The 18,393-nt window shown below is 40.3% G+C and overlaps 2 protein-coding genes across 2 annotated transcripts in view; one reads left to right on the top strand and one right to left on the bottom strand.

Annotated features, from left to right (window-relative positions):
• The window catches only part of LOC118404398 (solute carrier family 12 member 8-like), a 43,273-nt gene extending 33,521 nt beyond the window's left edge, over positions 1 to 9,752 (bottom strand). The window contains exon 1 of the mRNA XM_035803467.1: positions 9,469 to 9,752. The gene's annotated coding sequence lies outside the window, so the exon portion shown is untranslated. The remainder of the gene's footprint in view (positions 1 to 9,468) is intronic.
• Positions 9,753 to 9,874: 122 nt separating this feature from the next.
• The window catches only part of LOC118405159 (dolichyl-diphosphooligosaccharide--protein glycosyltransferase subunit STT3A-like), a 17,578-nt gene continuing 9,059 nt past the window's right edge, over positions 9,875 to 18,393 (top strand). Inside the window, exons 1-8 of the mRNA XM_035804584.1 lie at positions 9,875 to 9,959; positions 11,212 to 11,350; positions 11,712 to 11,772; positions 12,107 to 12,228; positions 13,118 to 13,263; positions 14,394 to 14,591; positions 15,938 to 16,048; positions 16,486 to 16,566. Coding sequence (XP_035660477.1) covers positions 11,245 to 11,350; positions 11,712 to 11,772; positions 12,107 to 12,228; positions 13,118 to 13,263; positions 14,394 to 14,591; positions 15,938 to 16,048; positions 16,486 to 16,566 — 825 coding nt within the window. The 5' untranslated portion in view covers positions 9,875 to 9,959; positions 11,212 to 11,244. The remainder of the gene's footprint in view (positions 9,960 to 11,211; positions 11,351 to 11,711; positions 11,773 to 12,106; positions 12,229 to 13,117; positions 13,264 to 14,393; positions 14,592 to 15,937; positions 16,049 to 16,485; positions 16,567 to 18,393) is intronic.

Here is an 18,393-nt window from a genome sequence, read left to right as displayed (position 1 = left end):
CAGTCGGAAAGACATCAGAAATCCATTACTTACGCTTTGTACATGGTTTGTGCGGGCAATCAAAGGTTTCCTGGGACTCCGCACGCACATAACGTCAAAGTGAGGGCACATGTGATTTACATTGATTGTCTTGCGGCTGGTGTCATTCTGTAACTTCAAGCCGTCATTAATACTTTGTCTATAGGAGCGCTGGCGGCAGAGGGATGAATTGCATTCAAATTCTTTCTATTTTGTGACGGCATTCGGGCGGTTCAGACCGTCCGAACTGTTTGGGCAGCGATTTCCACCTCACAACAGCACGATTTTACGCATTCCACGGGTGTTTGGGAGGTACAGTTGCCATGTAAATTGGTGGTTCGCAGACGTTCGCAGACGTCCGCAGACGTCCGAACCGGCGCCCCGCGGTGCTCTGCACGCCCCCAGACGGTTCGGATCGCTTTGTTGCTATGGGAACCGCCCGTTCGGCCGTCCGGCCCGGGCGGAGCCGTACCGGCTCGAACCGTTCGAACGGCCCGCTCCAGGCCGCCGCCCGAAAGCGTTCGAACGATGCCGTCCGGGACCAGTCCGGGACGTAGTCCGGGCTAGTCCAAGCGGCCAATCTGGACCCTTTATGGCCGTCCGAACCGTTCTGCGAACTGTCGAGCGTCCGTCCCGTCCGACCGACCCGTCCGACCCCCGGACTATTGCATGGTTCGAACTGACGGTTCATGCCGGTCCGGACTAGTCCGGGACGGGCAAATTTTCACACAGGTATGCTTACAGAAGTTACTGCCCCTTGACTGTAAGTTAAGGGTCTTGAAGAGTAAAAATCTCAAGAGTCCAAACTGAGTTCTTTATAATGTATTGAAATAGTTATGTTGGCCCTATATTGCAGTGGCGAAAAATCCTTTTTGACATGTTTTATTGGATTGGACTTCCAATGATCTAGATTTCCAATGAATATTATAATTCAACAAGAAATTTTGCATGATTTTAAAAACGTATCCAATGTTGCCGTAAAAAGCCACAAACATATGAATGGCTGAGTTATGAACAACTGTTGCTTAACATAGCTGCATAATCTGAAAGGCATGTATATACAACAACACATATATCCTGTACGTATTGTATTACTATTACTTCTACGTGTACCTACCTTTGGTAAACTGTTAACACAAGGGTCTGGAATTAAAACATGAATTTGTTCTTAAAACTACAATGTATTATAACCATAAAGTACTAAAGTAAATATAATGTTACTGAACTATTGCCAGCGACATCCCTTACAGTTTTACTAAATTTCCATTGTATTTAATCATATATGTGTACAATGTACATGTATCCATCTTTTTTTGTACTGTAACACGAGGGTCCAAAATTAAAACATAAACTACGATAATACAACACAGCCAATTTTAAAAAAAGTTAAAACTACAACGTTACTCTCATGTCCCTAATAAACGTACCGGGACGTTTATTTTTTTCCCAGGAAAATTCCACCCGGTACGTTCTTATTTGGGACGGTACGTTTATTATTTTTTTTGAAAATTGGGGCTTTGCTAACCAGGGACAACCGCATAATAAAAAGTTTGGGGTTTTCTGTCCATATGTCCGCGGTATTTTTGCTCAAAATTGACACTATTTTTGGCCGAAGCGGCTCGGATTTCCCCTCCACTGTGACCCAAACATCCTAGCGATTATGTAAAATATCGGTCGATTTCGCTATGAATGTACAAAGTAAATGTTATTATTGGGAAAATAAGCCGCCACACTGACGTTTTGAAGCACAATTTTGTATATAAACAACTTTTACAGTCTCTATTTACATCGTAAATGAACACACTGATCACATAATTTTAGCATGTACAGTATATTTCCGACCATGTGGTTCCATGCGCTATCGGCAGCGACAACGGGGCGGACGAATAATTCCTTCACATAAAAAACAACAATTAGAACCTTCTTTCCCTTGTAATGTGAGTTTTGGGGCCGCAAATTCTCCCAAAACAGCAGAAATCCGTCAGTAAAAACAGGTTTAAACTTGAAGAAAATTTGTTGTTGTTGACCGAAACTGATCCAACATGGCTGCCAGGAATAACATGCACTGACAGTAAAGCTAGCACCCAGTTGGGAGGCAGATTCGAATCACTAAAATGAGGCCGTAAACGGGTGAAAATGATTTTATTTCGGTGTAATGATGGGCTCAAAATGTCATATATATTTTCAGAGTGTTGAATTTTAGATATAATCATAAAATATTCTAATTTTAGCGGTTTTCTAGTGTCAAAATATAATCTGTAACATATTTAGTATTTGGGCCTGAATGCTGGGCTACTTCACAGACGAGCTCTCACAAAAACTTTGTGAACAGTTTGTGTCCATTTTGGGAGTGTTGATGTGTGTTTTAATTGGTGGTAATGTCTAAAACATATATGGTTGAGTACTTGGAGCTATATTTATAATGATTTTATTGATATGCCAGTAATTTTAAGTAATGTACAAAAAATATTTATTGATTACTTGCTTCAATTTCTGAGTAGAAAATTCATGTATCATGTAAATTTTCACTTGTTGAATTTGAAAGCACTGTTGGCCCCCGGTTAGGAGTATGTATACCTTTCATTAGAAAATGAAGAAAATATTATAATTTGAACAAGATATCTATAGTTATTCAATATTCATTATTCATACAGCTATATTTAACTGATTTGGTGATCAGGTATAAGTAAATGAAAATAACCTACCTGCTTATTATCTTCTTTCCCTTGAACAGAAGTAGCATGGACACAGTCTACATGTCAATTTGGTCATTTTCCGGGGGGTATGTTTATTCCGGGGGGTATGTTTATTAGACTTTGAAGATTTGTCCGGGGGGTATGTTTATTCCGGAAGGTATGTTTATTAGGGACATGAGAGTACCGTATTATACATTACTGAACTATTGCTATTAAAAAATCAACCACCTGTTCCTTATTGGGGTAGTACTACAGTACTAAGTCTTATACTACACCACTTCTCCTTGCCAGCTCACACACCTTGTATGATCACATGTACACAACCCCTAATTTAAAGTTAAAACTACAACCGTACTATACATTACTGAACTATTGCTAATCAACTACCTGTCCCTTAGTACTACAGTACTTAATATACTACACCACTTCTCCTTGCCAGCTCACACACCTTGTATGATCACATGTACACCCCCCCTAATTTAAAGTTAAAACTACACCGTACTATACATTACTGAACTATTGCTAATCAACTACCTGTCCCTTAGTACTACAGTACTTATACTACACCACTTGTCCTTGCCAGCTCACACACCATGTATGATGAATCTATGATCACATGTACACCCCCTCAGGACTTATCTTGTTGACTTTTGCTCCCCCATTTACGAACCAGGATACACAAGTACACCTACAACAGGATCTCTCTGTTTCTACGACTCCGCCAAAAGGACAAACAAACCATTAAACATTAACGTCCATACATCGCTATGGCAACCAATGACTTTGTGAGCTCTCCGCTTAATAAAACATTTGCGACAAGGATTAAATAATGGAGATCAGGTCTCTTGAACTGTAGTATGTACAGGATATACATGACTAGTTGGGATCAATTTACTTTCTAGGATTTCTGTAAGGGTAACTTTATACAGGAACAGGCAAGGTGTTTGACATGTCTAGTGTACAATAAATTACACACAACATGACGTAGGCACTACACGTGTAAACATGTTCAGGGTCAATGGGGAGTAGTCTTTGCTAAGCAAAAGTTAAGGCTGCAGCTTTTGTCCCCTTTTGTCTTTGGCAAAAAATATCAACTTAAAACAGCAAACTGTATAGAATCGAAACATGATGATGCAAAGAATTTTTCTTCTTTAAAGTTTAACTTAAGTTTAAGCATGATTGTATTACCTAATAATATACATATTTTTACCAGAATACTGGTCACACACGCAATGATTCTTTTCCTTCTCTTTTCAGCAAGAGTGAGAGCTAATTTGACTAAATGTTTTGCCTACATTGGAAGAAATAAACAAAGGACATTTTTAGAAGGTACAGTATCAACAAGTTGCACACTATATGCATTCTTTGACCTCAATCACTGGAAAATGAAACACTCAAAACACCACTAGTCCTCTTTTCTGTGTAATGTATACCTCCTACATCTGGGACAAGTGAATTGAAGGTTGGACCTACCAGTAGTAGTACGTGCATAAGTATTTATTTCTTCAAGTTTATACAGGGCTTGAAATACACTTTTCAGTTAACTTGCACCAGTGCAAGTTGAGCAAAAGGTAACTTGCACCAAAAGAAACTTACTTGCATATGCATGTGGTATTTCGAGCCCTGTTATAGGATAAAACATATATTAGTAGTTACATGAAACTGGAAGAAAAGACAATTAATAAGTAGCTGATTGGAAGAGTAATAACTTAGAAGTGGGGAAATCTGAAATGTTGATGCCGCAACCTGACTTTAGACTCAGGTCGCCCAGGCTGAAAAAAGTATTTCCAGCACTGGTCTCTTTTCAGCCTAATGTATACGTCCTACTTCTGGGACAAGTGAACTGAAGCTTGAAATCACATACCACCAGGGCCACCCTTGTTACCTGCATGTATGCAGGTATGGTTTTGATGCTGGTGGAAACTTTTCGGTAGCCGGGGATGTAGGGCGCTGTATCTCGTGAACGGATGGTGCGAGCACGACGATTTTTGGTACGTGGGTTGGGGGTGGTAGCCTGACACTCAGGTGCGATTTTGGGCCTCCTGGCGCTTGACCTTGACATTGAAGGTGGCATTTTTGGTGTTTTTGGGGCACTTTTGGCGCTGTGTGTCCGGAACGATACGCGCGATTGCGACGATTTTTGGTGCATGGGTGGGGGGTTGTTGCCTGTTGCCTAGGATTGACTTTGGGCCTTGTCGCGTTTGAACTTGACCCGGCAGGTCGAATTTTGTGTCCGGGAGGGGTGTTTCCGGAGTTATATCTTCTGAACGGCTGGTGCTGGCGCGATGATATTTGGCACATGTGTCGGCGGTGGCTGAATAATGCTCAATTTTGATTTTGGCGCCCTTGGTGCTTGAACTTGACATTTTAGGTTACCTTTTGTGCGGGCACGGGGCGTGCGCTGTATCTCCGGAACGCAAGGTGCCATTGTGTTGCCATTTGGTACGTGAGTTGTTTGTGGTGTCCTGGTGGTCAGGTTTGATTTTGGGCCTCCTAGTGCTTGAACTTGATACTGTATAGGTTGACCCTGTTTTAGTGTGGTTGGGGCATCCTCCCAATATCTGCTTGGTTTTAAAAACAGATTATGGTTGGGTGTAGAACCATCATCTGGCCTGGGCCACCTTCAATGTATCAGGTTACTTAGTGGCACTGACAGTTTGCCAGATGACGGGAGTGTGCCAGATTATATATCTGTTGGTCAGGTATAATTGGAGTTTGCTTATTACTCTTTGTGGTGTTTCTAGAGCTGTATAGTACTGAGTTTTAAGTTCCGGTACAAGTTCCTTTACCCTGTTGGCAATCATGGTTGAACTTGAACTTAAACAGAAGAAGATGCAATTTTCTAATGTGGAGGAGAACTGTATAGAGTGTGGGCATAAGAGAAAGGTATGTGTATGATTTGTCCTGTGTTTCTTTTTGTTTCTTTGGTAATGCCATTTCCATACTGTATACAGGTAATTTGTTGTTTTGGGCTAGTCATATTCGCTTGGTTTTTGGGCCTGCTTAATCTATGGTACAGGCAGGGTTAAGTGGTGGAGGCTTAGCTTTGTTCTGTTTTAAATTCAGTATCGTTTGTTGCATTTTGTCGCGGCAAATATATGATGAAATTCCCCTTCTAAGCAACTGCTCATTGGTTTGTGGGGATGTTTGCTGGGTGCTCGCTTTGACTACAACAGCTTCTGAACTTTTCAAAGCTTCCATTGCCAGCAGCTTGCCATCTATAAATGGGATTGACAAGGACATTTTTCATAGTAAATTATGCTGTTAAATTTGGCTTAGATACTACAGGAGATTTAGGTTTGGGTTGGATGGATTGAATGAAAATATCATACCACCCTGGGGACTAACTGTTGCTGCTGCATGGGGGCTACCACTATTCATGTTGTCTAATGTCTATGGAACTACAGATAAAAGTATCATTGGTCAAATTATGCGAGTAACATTCCGATGTCAAGTGAATAACACCCCAGAAATAAATCTTTAATGAATATCATTGGAAGAACACAAACCAAGGAGACTTAGCAGCTGCATTAGGTCAGTACATTGAAATAGGAAGATATTAGTATATCATGTGACAGAGTAACTACATGTGCATGGGCCATCTGAGACAAAAAAAGGTAGCGTCTCAACAACTTCAAAGTACTGTGGTTGGTTACATACTTAAGAAATCCAAAATAAGTAATGTTCATCCCTGTCCAAACTTACAAATTCAGAAAATGGAATTTCAGAGTCAGACTTTTGCATGGTGCACAACCAACACAGTAAAAAGCTCATTTTTCCAACCACGTACCACAGACAAAAAGGCAAAAATACACAATAGGTCTACAGAAACCCAATACATTTCATGCAGGCCTGAGGTCTACGAACTCTTGTTAGTGCTAGCATTGACCTGAAGAGGACAACTCCCACCAACTTAAAAAGCTATTGCTATATAGTATTGGCAAGAACAAACAAGGTCACACTAAGGTGGGTCTCAGACATTTCTTAAGTAAAGTTTAACCACAGGTCAAGATGACGGTGTCTGGGTTGCAAGGAAAACTTTCATCTACATGTAAGTAGTTATTCTGAGTCTAAATAGCCGGGCCTTTCAGTTCTTTTCTAAACAATCTGTAAGGTATAGTCAGGGTCTAGTATAGACCTACCCTGACGGACTCAAATAAAGGTTGATTTTTCAGCTCACTGACAGAGTTTTTTTCAACTTCGAGATACAACAAATCAGCTTGGAGTGGGCCTTACGTACAAACAACTACTTTTACAATTCACAAAGTCTTTTTTTCTAGCTTTATGATTCTTTGTTCATACTCATACTTTAGCCATTTCTTTCGGCTAAGAAGCTTTGGATTGTTGATTGATTTATATTTTTTTAAAGTGCCAAGACAAGTGAATAATTTGACAAGTAGAAAGTAGAAATTAATATGAAACAGAAGACAGACAGACTCAAACAAACCACAATGACCTCCATAGAACATTCTAATTAAACCCTTTAAAGGTTCTTCACAGGTCCTAAGACATGTCCAATCCTTCCGAACCTGCAGAAATCAAAGTCTAAAGCCTGCTGCAAACGTAAGACGGAAAACAAACATCCTGGTTGTGACAGGCGACCACCTGCTTCAGCAAACACTACTTATGTAATGTCGATGAAGGATTAGACATCCAGGTAATAAGATACGCGAAAAAGCAGTTACTCAAGCAACTGGATATGATTTTAGAAATAGTCAAGAGTATTAAAGAAGGTGTAATTGTTACCAAAATCATATCCAGTTGCTTGTCAATGAGTAACTGCTTTTTGGCACAGCTTTAATTATGTAACGTGCTTGAGACAAGGAGGGGCATCCAGGGCAAGAATTAGTCATTTTTAGAGTAACAGTAACAGTAACAGTAACACACTTCTCCAAAACAAAATTGTACAAATCTTCCTCTCTGCCCTGGCTATGCCAATTTCTACAAACAAAAGCAAACTTTGAACTTGAAGCACGACCAGTACTTAAGTAGATTTGTAAGGATGTATCAAGTTGTCTCACCAGGGACGAAGAGGATAAGTAAGTTTAAATAAGTATGTTGTAACTGTTTGATTTTCAGACCCACTACGCAAAACTTAAACTAGCAAATTATAACACTAGGGGTGCCTTTGTCATTGCACAAATTTTGTCAAAATCGTATGAATTTTATGAAAAACGCAGAAAGCACTTTCTGAAAACATCAGAATCTTATAAAAAACACAATCATGAATTACAAAAAGGCACAAATCCTATGGTGTTTGCACACAAACCAGGCAACTGTCGTGTACTAAGTACTGTACAACCACCTGTTAGAGTACATCACCCACCAGTACAACACTCAAAGATATCTGATATTCTACATGGCAGCATTTTGTTTCATACTTGATTCCAGTCCAAAATGCCACAGACTGGAATACCACTATGGAGAGTGCCGTTCTTTGTAAAAATCTCAAAATACTCGACATACTGCTATACAACCACCTGTTACTCACCATTACAACATACTGTCAAAATTACTGATAATCTACATGGCAGCATGTTGTTTCACAATTGGATTCAAGTCCTAAATGTCACAGATTGGAATACCACTGTGGAGACTGCCATTCTTCGTAAAAATGTCAGAATACTCGAGGGCACTGAATGAAGCCGTCATCATGGTCCATAAGGACAGTAGATGGAGCAGAATATCAAATTAGTCAAGATTCATTCATCATACGTGGCTATCTATAATCACTTGTTAGAATATCTCTTGCATTGCTGAAAAAATTAAATTCATCTTAACAAACACTGCATCTGTTGTTAACTTTTCTACAGCTAATGATTCGTGAGGTTACGAGTAATAAGACAGGCTACGCATGTGTAAGCAATAGACTATAGAGACTATCCACATTTTATACAGCTAATTGGTACCATATGGTAGATATAAGGTGTTATAGATACATATAAAAATGATGTCGAAGAATATAATGCTTTTTGTGTGAAGATTTTCATATTTCTAACTAAGGATAATTCTTTGACAATAATATCTAATATAATGCTATAGGGTATCAACTCAATTAGTGGTTAAACTGGTTTCTTGTGGTCAACGTCAAAGATATTGCTATGACAGTTTGCGATACATTTTTTCTTATAAAATGGGACTGTAAAACGCATCTTTCCAACTTGCTGTCAGTAGAGTATTAGTCGTTATTTGGTTTATCTAATTCATTGTTGTAATAAAAAAAAATGACAGATGGGTGATGACCACTCCCCCTTGACCATAACACAGGGGAATTAAACTACAAATCATTTCTTTCTTATGAATACGATTAATCAAAAGGAGAAAAATATCTCAAATAATACGGCACATAAGCTGACCTGGTTGCCAGTTAACAAAATTCTTCAAAAATCCAATCTCAAACAAATTCATTACACGGGTTTTATGTCCAACATTTCAGCCGTGCAGTGGGGCAAGGAAAAAAAAAAAGACCAACGGCAAAAATGCCGGCTTAATCAAACGAAATCACAACAGTCAAAGCCGAAAACAAAAGAAAGGCTTAGGATTACAAGCTTATGGAGTAAGAAATAACTGATCTCACCAAATACCACCAGCTGTGAACTGTATATATTGAGCCAAGGAGCAAATGAATATAAAAACACTTTCTCTCTAGCTGGCGGCTAACACAGGTTTTCGACTGGCTAAATCTTCTGAAATACCATAAAATCTGCTATTCTAGACCTCTATAGAAAGCTGATACAGTTCTTAGTTTACCTACCTTTTTAAATCGATGCCTAAATGTTGTTTTGATGTGAAAATCGGAGAAAATAAGAGCAGGTTTTCTTCCCTTCATCAGTCGGCAGCCATTTTCATTCGGCGAACAGGTTATCCCGGCAATTCTGACCAATCAGCGCGCGTCTTACAAACGATGACCTCATGCCTAGCTGAACTTGAAATATGCTAATCAGGCCACGTTGGCTGGTTCCAAAATACAGTTTTTAGCCCTGAGCTACAAGCTTTGAATGTCGTATTTTATTTGCAACTGTTTTTGAAGCCATGCAAAGCTCACTTTTAACTTTCTGTCTGCAAAAATAAACAAATTTTACGTGTCAGAAACCTCGGAAGTTCTCGTCCTATCTCGTAAGCCGGATCTAGGCCTTCGGAAAAGTCCGTACACATTCGGAAGCTAATTAAATTTCGTTGACCAATCACAGAGCTGCATCTCCCTTCTCCGACCTCTTCCCGGATAACCCCCATCTTTGCCACAAGGTAGCCACTTACGTTCTTTGTAAACTCGCTACTTTCTCCAAAACTTTGCTTCTTATAGAAAAATGTACCCCACATATGCGTTCATAGTGCAATTAACTATAAGTTGGCGGAATTTTGAGTAAGTTGATACGCGTTTTAGAAAGTTGTAAATGATTTTGTTGAAAGGGGGAGGGGGGCGACATGTTGCGGACGTGGCAAGCTTGCACAGCGGTTCACTTCAGCTGACCGCTTCGTAAAACGGTATTTTCAGCAGTTCTCTTTAAGTACTATCTTCTTGACGCCCGTTGACTTATGCTATAATTTTCTGCAGGTGTTTTCTAATAAATAAAACAACGCCTGTGGGTAAAAGGCTTCGACATGCAACGTTATTTCGTAAGGCCCTTAAATAATAAGGGTTAGCCTACTTTTTAAACGTGTAGCTGTGCCGTGTATAACAACGATATAGAAAAGGTGAAAGAGGGTAGAATATTTAAAGCTAAATGGCACCAACTGCACCTAATGTTACGTCTTACTCTTGCTTGAGTCACACGTAGCACCTCGTGATCAGAGTTTTCTGTGTTAGTCTAATTTTTTTTTAGTAAATAACTTGCTGAATTGTTATATGTGCAAAAAATTTTGCAGTGACCCAAATTTCACAGTGAACTCCTAAAAACCACCACAAAACTTTATATTCTGTCTGTTGCCTTCCTATCATCATTGTCTACGTGCTATATGTACATAATTTTACAGTATCTTAGGACAACACAAATAAATAGATCATAAAGACAGAAAGAAACATATAAATTATAATATGTTGAAGGTGACTGCCCACCTATAGCACCCTTACTAAGTCACTTGTAGTATTAGTAGTGTTTTCAGACTGTCTGTCCATAAAATAAAGGCACTGGCGATTCCATTACTGTACAGGATGTAACTGTAATCCCATCACAAACTCAAAACCTCTGCGAACACTGCCCTTAGCATAATGAACAACACAGGGTCTTGTCTGTAGTACTAGTGCGTAGGATTATTGTAGTAGCACATAGTGCGTAGTAGCACATAGTTGAACACTCCATTTTCTCCTAATTGTGAAATTAAACCACTGTGAAGTGTTAGAATACTAACCTGGTATCCAGCCGTATTATAGCTCCCGAGTCTCTTCTGTCCTTTCCTTATTTACGGAGAGAACAAAAGAGACTCGGGAGCTATAATATGGCTGTATACCACTACCAGGTTATACAGATGCCTGATTTTCCTCTGCATTAATTTTCAGCAGGACCCCCCGCCCAAAAGCAGGACCATCAAGATGTCTACCGCGGTGCGAGGGAAGCTTCCGTGGCCGCTGAAGATGTCGTATGACAAGCAGGACACTCTGCTGAAGCTGTTTGTCCTGTCCATCGCTGCCGTGCTCTGTAAGTTTGTGTTCATGGCATAAAAATAAAGTTAATCTCATTGACCCATGCAATGTTCTCGAAAGTTTTAGCTTAAGTGTAAAGTCAAGCATCTTGCTTTTGGAAGGTTTGGGGTTCAAGTCCCAAGCAGGTGATAAGAAAGACTTCAAAGTTAAAGTTAAATATAAAATGGTGCTTTTTCTGGTCAGCACTTATGAAATAGGGTACCGTACAACCAGGACCACTTGCCTATACACCACAAGGTGTGGGAATGGTTTCAACTGACATTTACTTAGTTTTTGTAAATCTAATTTTAGAATTTTTAGATATTCAAACATTAACTTGTTTGTTGTTATCTAACGTTTCACTGGTTTCATTTCAGCCTTCTCCACTCGTCTGTTCTCTGTGCTGAGGTTCGAGAGTGTTATTCACGAGTTCGATCCGTGAGTATCTTTGTGAAATCTTATACTTAGTACATGTATATTCACAATGCCATTTCAAGGCCATAAGATCTGGCAGACTCCATCCCAATATTAAAACATATGAAATAATACAGCTCCCTCTGGTAGAACTTACAAAACTGTAGTACACACATACAGACACACACGCACACACACACACACACACACACACACAAACACACACACAAGACAGAAGCCCAATGCAATACTTTGCTTCCAAGATTTGCAGAAGTATTTAGGCATATTTAGGGTGTAACCATCAATTTTTCATTATCATTTGGTGTCAAATTGGTGACTCTGTTTTTGCCTCTTGTAGGTACTTCAACTATCGAACCACGTGGTTTCTAACGGAGGAGGGTTTCTACAGCTTCCACAACTGGTTTGATGACCGGGCGTGGTACCCGCTCGGACGTATCATTGGTGGAACCATTTACCCTGGTAAGGATACGGACAGTTCAACAACCCCCCACCCCATCCTACCCCGTGCATATGCTATACAAGCTGCTGTTGACCTAATCTACCAGGAAGTTGTGTTGAACAAAATTTGTTCTAGTGTTACATACTAAGTGTTTCTTCCAAAAAAGTTGATCCTTTGTTGCAAGGTTGTGCATAATACAATTTATCTTTTGTGTACTGTACTAACAAAAGTTCAACTTTCTGCAGTATCTTTACCAACCCAACTCCAAGGATTTGTTACATTTATGGCTGCCAGGTGTCTTTGAAAGTACCTTACCCCATCAACTATAGACAGAGGAAACAGGAGGATATTTCTTTTTTAAAGAGTTGTCTTGCCTTTCCCTGTGTCTTGCATAAGGCTGGCAGTAGTTGAGTGAAAAACTGTCAGAGCTCTCAAAAAATGTATCTCAACCCTTACATGTCAGGGTTCTCCCCAGAATTTTTTAGTATAGTGGAGGGGCTGGCAAAAATCAACCTGAACCAACAAGCTGCGCTTTCATGAAAATGGGTTCATTTTGCATGACAGAAGGTGTCAAATACTACAAGTATAATATATTATAGTGATTCCTTTGTTGTGAAGTGGCAAAACAACTGTTGTTTTCATCATAGCCATTCACAAGTTTTTGCAGACAATGCCCACTGGAAAAGTGATGCCACTTCAATGGCACAAAAGTCTGAATCTTTATTAATTTTAGCAAAACTAACCAAGAAAATAGGGAAGAAACACACTAAATGTCAAAAGTAGTATAGTGGAGCTGGGCTAGGAGTATAGTGCAGGACCTCCGTTGTTCCATCCTCTGTGGAAGACTCTGCATGTGCTTGGAGCTGAACCTCAGTGCAGAAACTGACATTTTCTCCTGCCCATCTCCAGGGTTGATGGTGACCTCCGCCACCCTGTACCACGTCCTGCACTTCTTCAACATCACCATCGACATCAGGAATGTCTGCGTGTTCCTGGCACCGCTGTTCAGTTCACTCACCACACTGGTCACCTACCATCTCACCAAGGAGCTCAAGGTACGGGGTTCTAATCCCAGAGCATGGTATAGCTAAAGGTACAGGGGTCAAAACCTAGAGCATATTCTAGCTTATGGTATTTTGAATCCCAGGGCCTATTCTAGCTAAAGGTACAGAGTTCCAAGCCCACTCTGAGCATATTCTAGCTGCTAAAGGTACAGGGTTCAAATCCCATAGCATATTCAAGCTAAAGGTACAGGGTTTGAATCCCAGAGAATGTTCTAGCTAAAGGTACAGGGTTGGAACCCCACAGCATATTGTAGCTAGAGGCACAGGCTTCCAATCCCAGAGCATATTCTAGGTTTTGTAGCTAAAGGTATTGGAGCCCCTGTGTATCGGTATAACTTGGGGGGCTGCAGAATTTCAGTGGTAGCATGTTGGCCCTAGAGCCAGGAGTTTGCTTGGAAACAGCCTGGCATCTAGGCTGCTTATGAGTCCTCCTTCTAGTTTTCAACTTTTTGTTAGATTGTGTTTCATTCTTTTCAATGTTTTTCTGTTGTTTGCTTTTTAGCAAGGCGACGCGAGGTACAGGTCTTGACTTGTGACCTGCTACATTCTACTCCTTGCTATATAAAGTACTAACAAGGTGGACAAGGTGCAGATAGGGCTCCTCTCTTTCTGTTCATTGTCCACCATGCTACATAGGATTGTAAAACTAAAAAGTGCAAATGTTGATATTTCTTTACATATTTATGAAGACAGTGTTTCAGTCTTGTATAAGATATGCATTTTATCAAACTAGGTTGCCCTTTCCGTCTTGCATGGTAACAATTTTTCCGTTTAGGATTTCATGTTTATTGTCTGAGTTAGACACAGATTATCTGATACTAGTATTAATTCTGTGTAACCTTTGGGCATGTCTGTATGTGTGTGTCTGGGTGTGTGCATTCCAGTATGTCTGACTGTATGTGTGTGTGTGTGTGTGTGTGTATATGCCTGCCTGTGTGTGTTTGTTTGCAATTCTCAATATTCCTGTACACAATCATTAATGCAACATTGACTTTTACATTCATCAATATATCCTCAGTGCTGCTTTTGTGGTACTTAAAGGAATCACAAGCAACATGGGTAAGGGGGTCAAGTCTGCCACCTCTGTGTTCCTGATGTTGTATGTTTGTGTTCCCTATAAGGATGTGAGCTCAGGCCTGGTGGCAGCTGCCATGATCGCGGCGGTTCCCGGCTACATCTCGCGTTCCGTGGCGGGCTCGTACGATAACGAGGGAATCGCCATCTTCTGCATGCTGCTGACCTACCTGCTGTGGATCAAGGCGGTCAAAACCGGCTCCCTCTTCTGGGGGGCCATGTGTGCTCTGGCATACTTCTACATGGTGAGTTCAACATCCCTTTTCTCTCAGTGGTATAGTCTAAAACATATCCTTGTAAGCTTATCTTGGAGTGTACCACTTGTATAGTAGGGAAGCCATGTATACTGCTGACCTACCTGCTGCCCTGGCATACTTCTACATGGTGAGTTTAAAAAAAAAACTTTCCTATTTTATCAATGGTACATGCCAAGACATAAGCTTTTAACCCTACAGCAGAGTGTACCACTTGTATATTAGGGGCCATGTGTGCCCTGGCATATTTCTACATGGTGAGATTTAAAAGAAAACTTTCCTTTTTTATCAATGGTACAGTCCAAGACAAGTCTTTTTGAGCATACATCAGAGTGTACCACTGATATATTAGGGGAGTCATGTGTGCCCTGGCATATTTCTACATGGTGATTTAAAGAAAACTTCAATTGCCAGGTAATTAGCATCCCTCTGGAATCCAACTGAAAAACAGAAATTTTGATTTCCATCATTTTTTAGTGTAGTCCTAAGGCCTTCCTCCCTATTAGGCCAAGGAAAAAATGTTGTGTTTCCTGTTTCCCCACCTACCCTAGTAAAAACTGCAGAAGCTAGTCTTTGTCCTATCTAATGAAGGATAAATGAGTTGATATTACAATTATCGCCAAAGTCTGCATAAGATTGAAGGAAAAAAAGACAATCACTACGTACCTACCTACCCTTCCAAACTTCCTGTATTTGGTATGATAAAGCTATCCAGGCTTACATAGGCATAGACTGAGATGTGCACTTGAGATCACCCCTCTGATTCTGCGCTAGCATATCTATGCCAAATCAAGCTGCAAGGGACGCAACGTTCGGGTAGAGAGACTACCGTTTCTCCTGGATCCTGCGCAGTTTGATCCTTGCTATACACACTTCTGATTGGTCAATAGCTGTGAATTAGTGATCACCTGACTGCATCAAGCCACTTAACTGTCAGAAGTTGCTGCTTGTTGATCATCTGACTGTGTAAAGTTATTTTATTGGTCAATAATTGACGCTTGTTGATTTCCTAACTATCAAGTCATTTGATTGGTCAGGAGTTGCTGCTTATCAATCGTCTGGCTGTATCAAGCTACTTGATTGGTTTAGCTTATTTGATCATGATCATTTGAATATTGTAAATTCACTGAAAGGTTAGTATATGTCTAACTTCTATTTCTTCTATTTCAATTAGCAGCTAAATTTTACAAAGCAAGCATTTTTAGTATATTGCCACTATTTCTATTTGATTGGAAGCAACCAAATCCCTGACTTTCAAACGTGAAGTATGATACAAATGTAAATGTTGCATGTGTATGTGATTGTTGTTAGTAAACAATTGTTGTTGTGTTTATCAGGTGTCGTCATGGGGAGGTTACGTGTTCCTGATCAACCTGATCCCCCTGCACGTGCTCGCTCTGATGGCGACTGGGCGCTTCTCTCACCGCATCTACGTCGCCTACTCAGCGGTATGTATTTATTATGATTTCTGGAAGGAGAAAACATATTGTTTTTGCTGGTGTGTTCTTTTTCTTTCTTCCTCCTGGCAGAAAGGGTTCATGGGAAAGGCTGAGCTGTCTACCTGGGCTGGCTATCATGTCATGGCTGGCCCCAATTCTTTTTTCACTCGCTCACACACACAACTTAGTAAATGGTATTGTATGCAAGTAGCTTGACACAAGGTTAGAGGAAAAACATTTTTACAAAGATGTTGACTTTTTAGTTATGAATGGAATTAAAGGGTAGTCCCTTCGGTTGAAGTAACTGATTTCCAAGGGAGCTCTTTACAAAATCACAAGAAATCTTTGTTCATAAAGATTTTTCATAATAAGATTTGTGCCTATTAGACTGTGATTTTTACATATTTTTAGTATGAGATGTAAATGTTTTATGTTTCTCTCCCCAGGTGTACAGTTTGGGCACCCTGCTGTCCATGCAGATCTCCTTTGTAGGGTTCCAGCCAGTCCAGTCCTCCGAGCACATGGCTGTAAGTACTCTGTACAATGATGCATTATACAGAAGACATAGTCAGGGCTCGAAATACCACCTGCATATGCAGGTTAGTGCAGGTAAAATTGGAGTTGTGCAGGTATTTCTGGTGTCTACCTGCACCTAACCTGCACTGGTCCATGTACTGGGTTTTATACATAAATGTCCTATGATGTAGGTGTTTATAGATTGTTATTAGCTCCATTGACTGTTCCCACCTATAAAGTATAAAAGAAAAATAGCAATGGTTCCCGAACAGTTTTAGTATGATCCATACTTCAGTTTTAGTATGATCCTAAATTCAGAGTGGTGCAGGTAAAATTTGTCTGGTGCAGGTAATTTTCAATGTTACCTGCACCAGTGCGGGTTTGCAGAAAAAAATATTTCGAGCCCTGATAGTGAACCATGTACATTGATATGATACAATTAGTAATTAGGCATTCTATTTCAGTTGACATGTAAATCTTGTCGATGATTACATGCAGGTTTGTAACACAGCAGCAACATTTAGTATTGCTTTGAAGAAGGCGGCAGACGGTCACCAAAATATTGGCTCTTGTATGTATGTTATTATAAACAAAAAACTTTTATACAGTCACTTACCAGCCCGATAGAAGTATTCTTGGCTTCAAGTAACAAGTGCTTGAAAATATGAATTGACTAAGCTCCAACCATGTTCCTTTAGGCCCTGGGTGTGTTTGGACTGTGTCAGATCCACTCCTTTATTGACTACCTGCGAGCCAAGCTGTCTAAGGAGTACTTTGAGATCCTGTTCTAGTGTTACTATAATGATATAACTGTTTGAACCATGTTTCTCCAGGCCCTTGGTGTGTTTGACTATGATATAACTGTTTGAACCATGTTTCTCCAAGCCCTTGGTGTGTTTGGACTGTGTCAGATCCACTCCTTTATTGACTACCTGCGAGCCAAGCTGTCCAACGAGTACTTACAGATCCTGTTCTAGTATTTAGACTATGATATAACTGTTTGAACCATGTTTCCCAGGCCCTTGGTGTGTTTGGACTGTGTCAGATCCACTCCTTTATCGACTACCTGCGAGCCAAACTGTCCAACGAGTACTTACAGATCCTGTTCTAGTATTTAGACTATGATATAACTGTTTGAACCATGTTTCCCAGGCCCTTGGTGTGTTTGGACTGTGTCAGATCCACTCCTTTATCGACTACCTGCGTGCCAAGCTGTCCAACGAGTACTTACAGATCCTGTTCTAGTATTTAGACTATGATATAACTGTTTGAACCATGTTTCCCAGGCCCTTGGTGTGTTTGGACTGTGTCAGATCCACTCCTTTATCGACTACCTGCGAGCCAAGCTGTCCAAGGAGACTTACAGATCCTGTTCTAGTATTTGACTATGATATAACTGTTTGAACCATGTTTCTCCAGGCCCTGTGGTGTGTTTGGACTGTGTCAGATCCACTCCTTTATCGACTACCTGCGAGCCAAGCTCTCCAACGAGTACTTACAGATCCTGTTCTAGTATTTGACTATGATATAACTGTTTGAACCATGTTTCTCCAGGCCCTGGGTGTGTTTGACTATGATATAACTGTTTGAACCATGTTTCTCCAGGCCCTTGGTGTGTTTGGACTGTGTCAGATCCACTCCTTTATCGACTACCTGCGAGCCAAACTGTCCAACGAGTACTTACAGATCCTGTTCTAGTATTTAGACTATGATATAACTGTTTGAACCATGTTTCCCAGGCCCTTGGTGTGTTTGGACTGTGTCAGATCCACTCCTTTATCGACTACCTGCGAGCCAAGCTGTCCAAGGAGTACTTTGAGATCCTGTTCTAGTGTTTG

This window comes from Branchiostoma floridae, chromosome 17, assembly GCF_000003815.2.
Source record: "Branchiostoma floridae strain S238N-H82 chromosome 17, Bfl_VNyyK, whole genome shotgun sequence".
NCBI classification, from domain to species: Eukaryota; Metazoa; Chordata; class Leptocardii; order Amphioxiformes; family Branchiostomatidae; genus Branchiostoma; species Branchiostoma floridae.
Note: the sequence above shows the minus strand (reverse complement) of the source record. Positions and strands in the feature narration are given on the sequence as shown.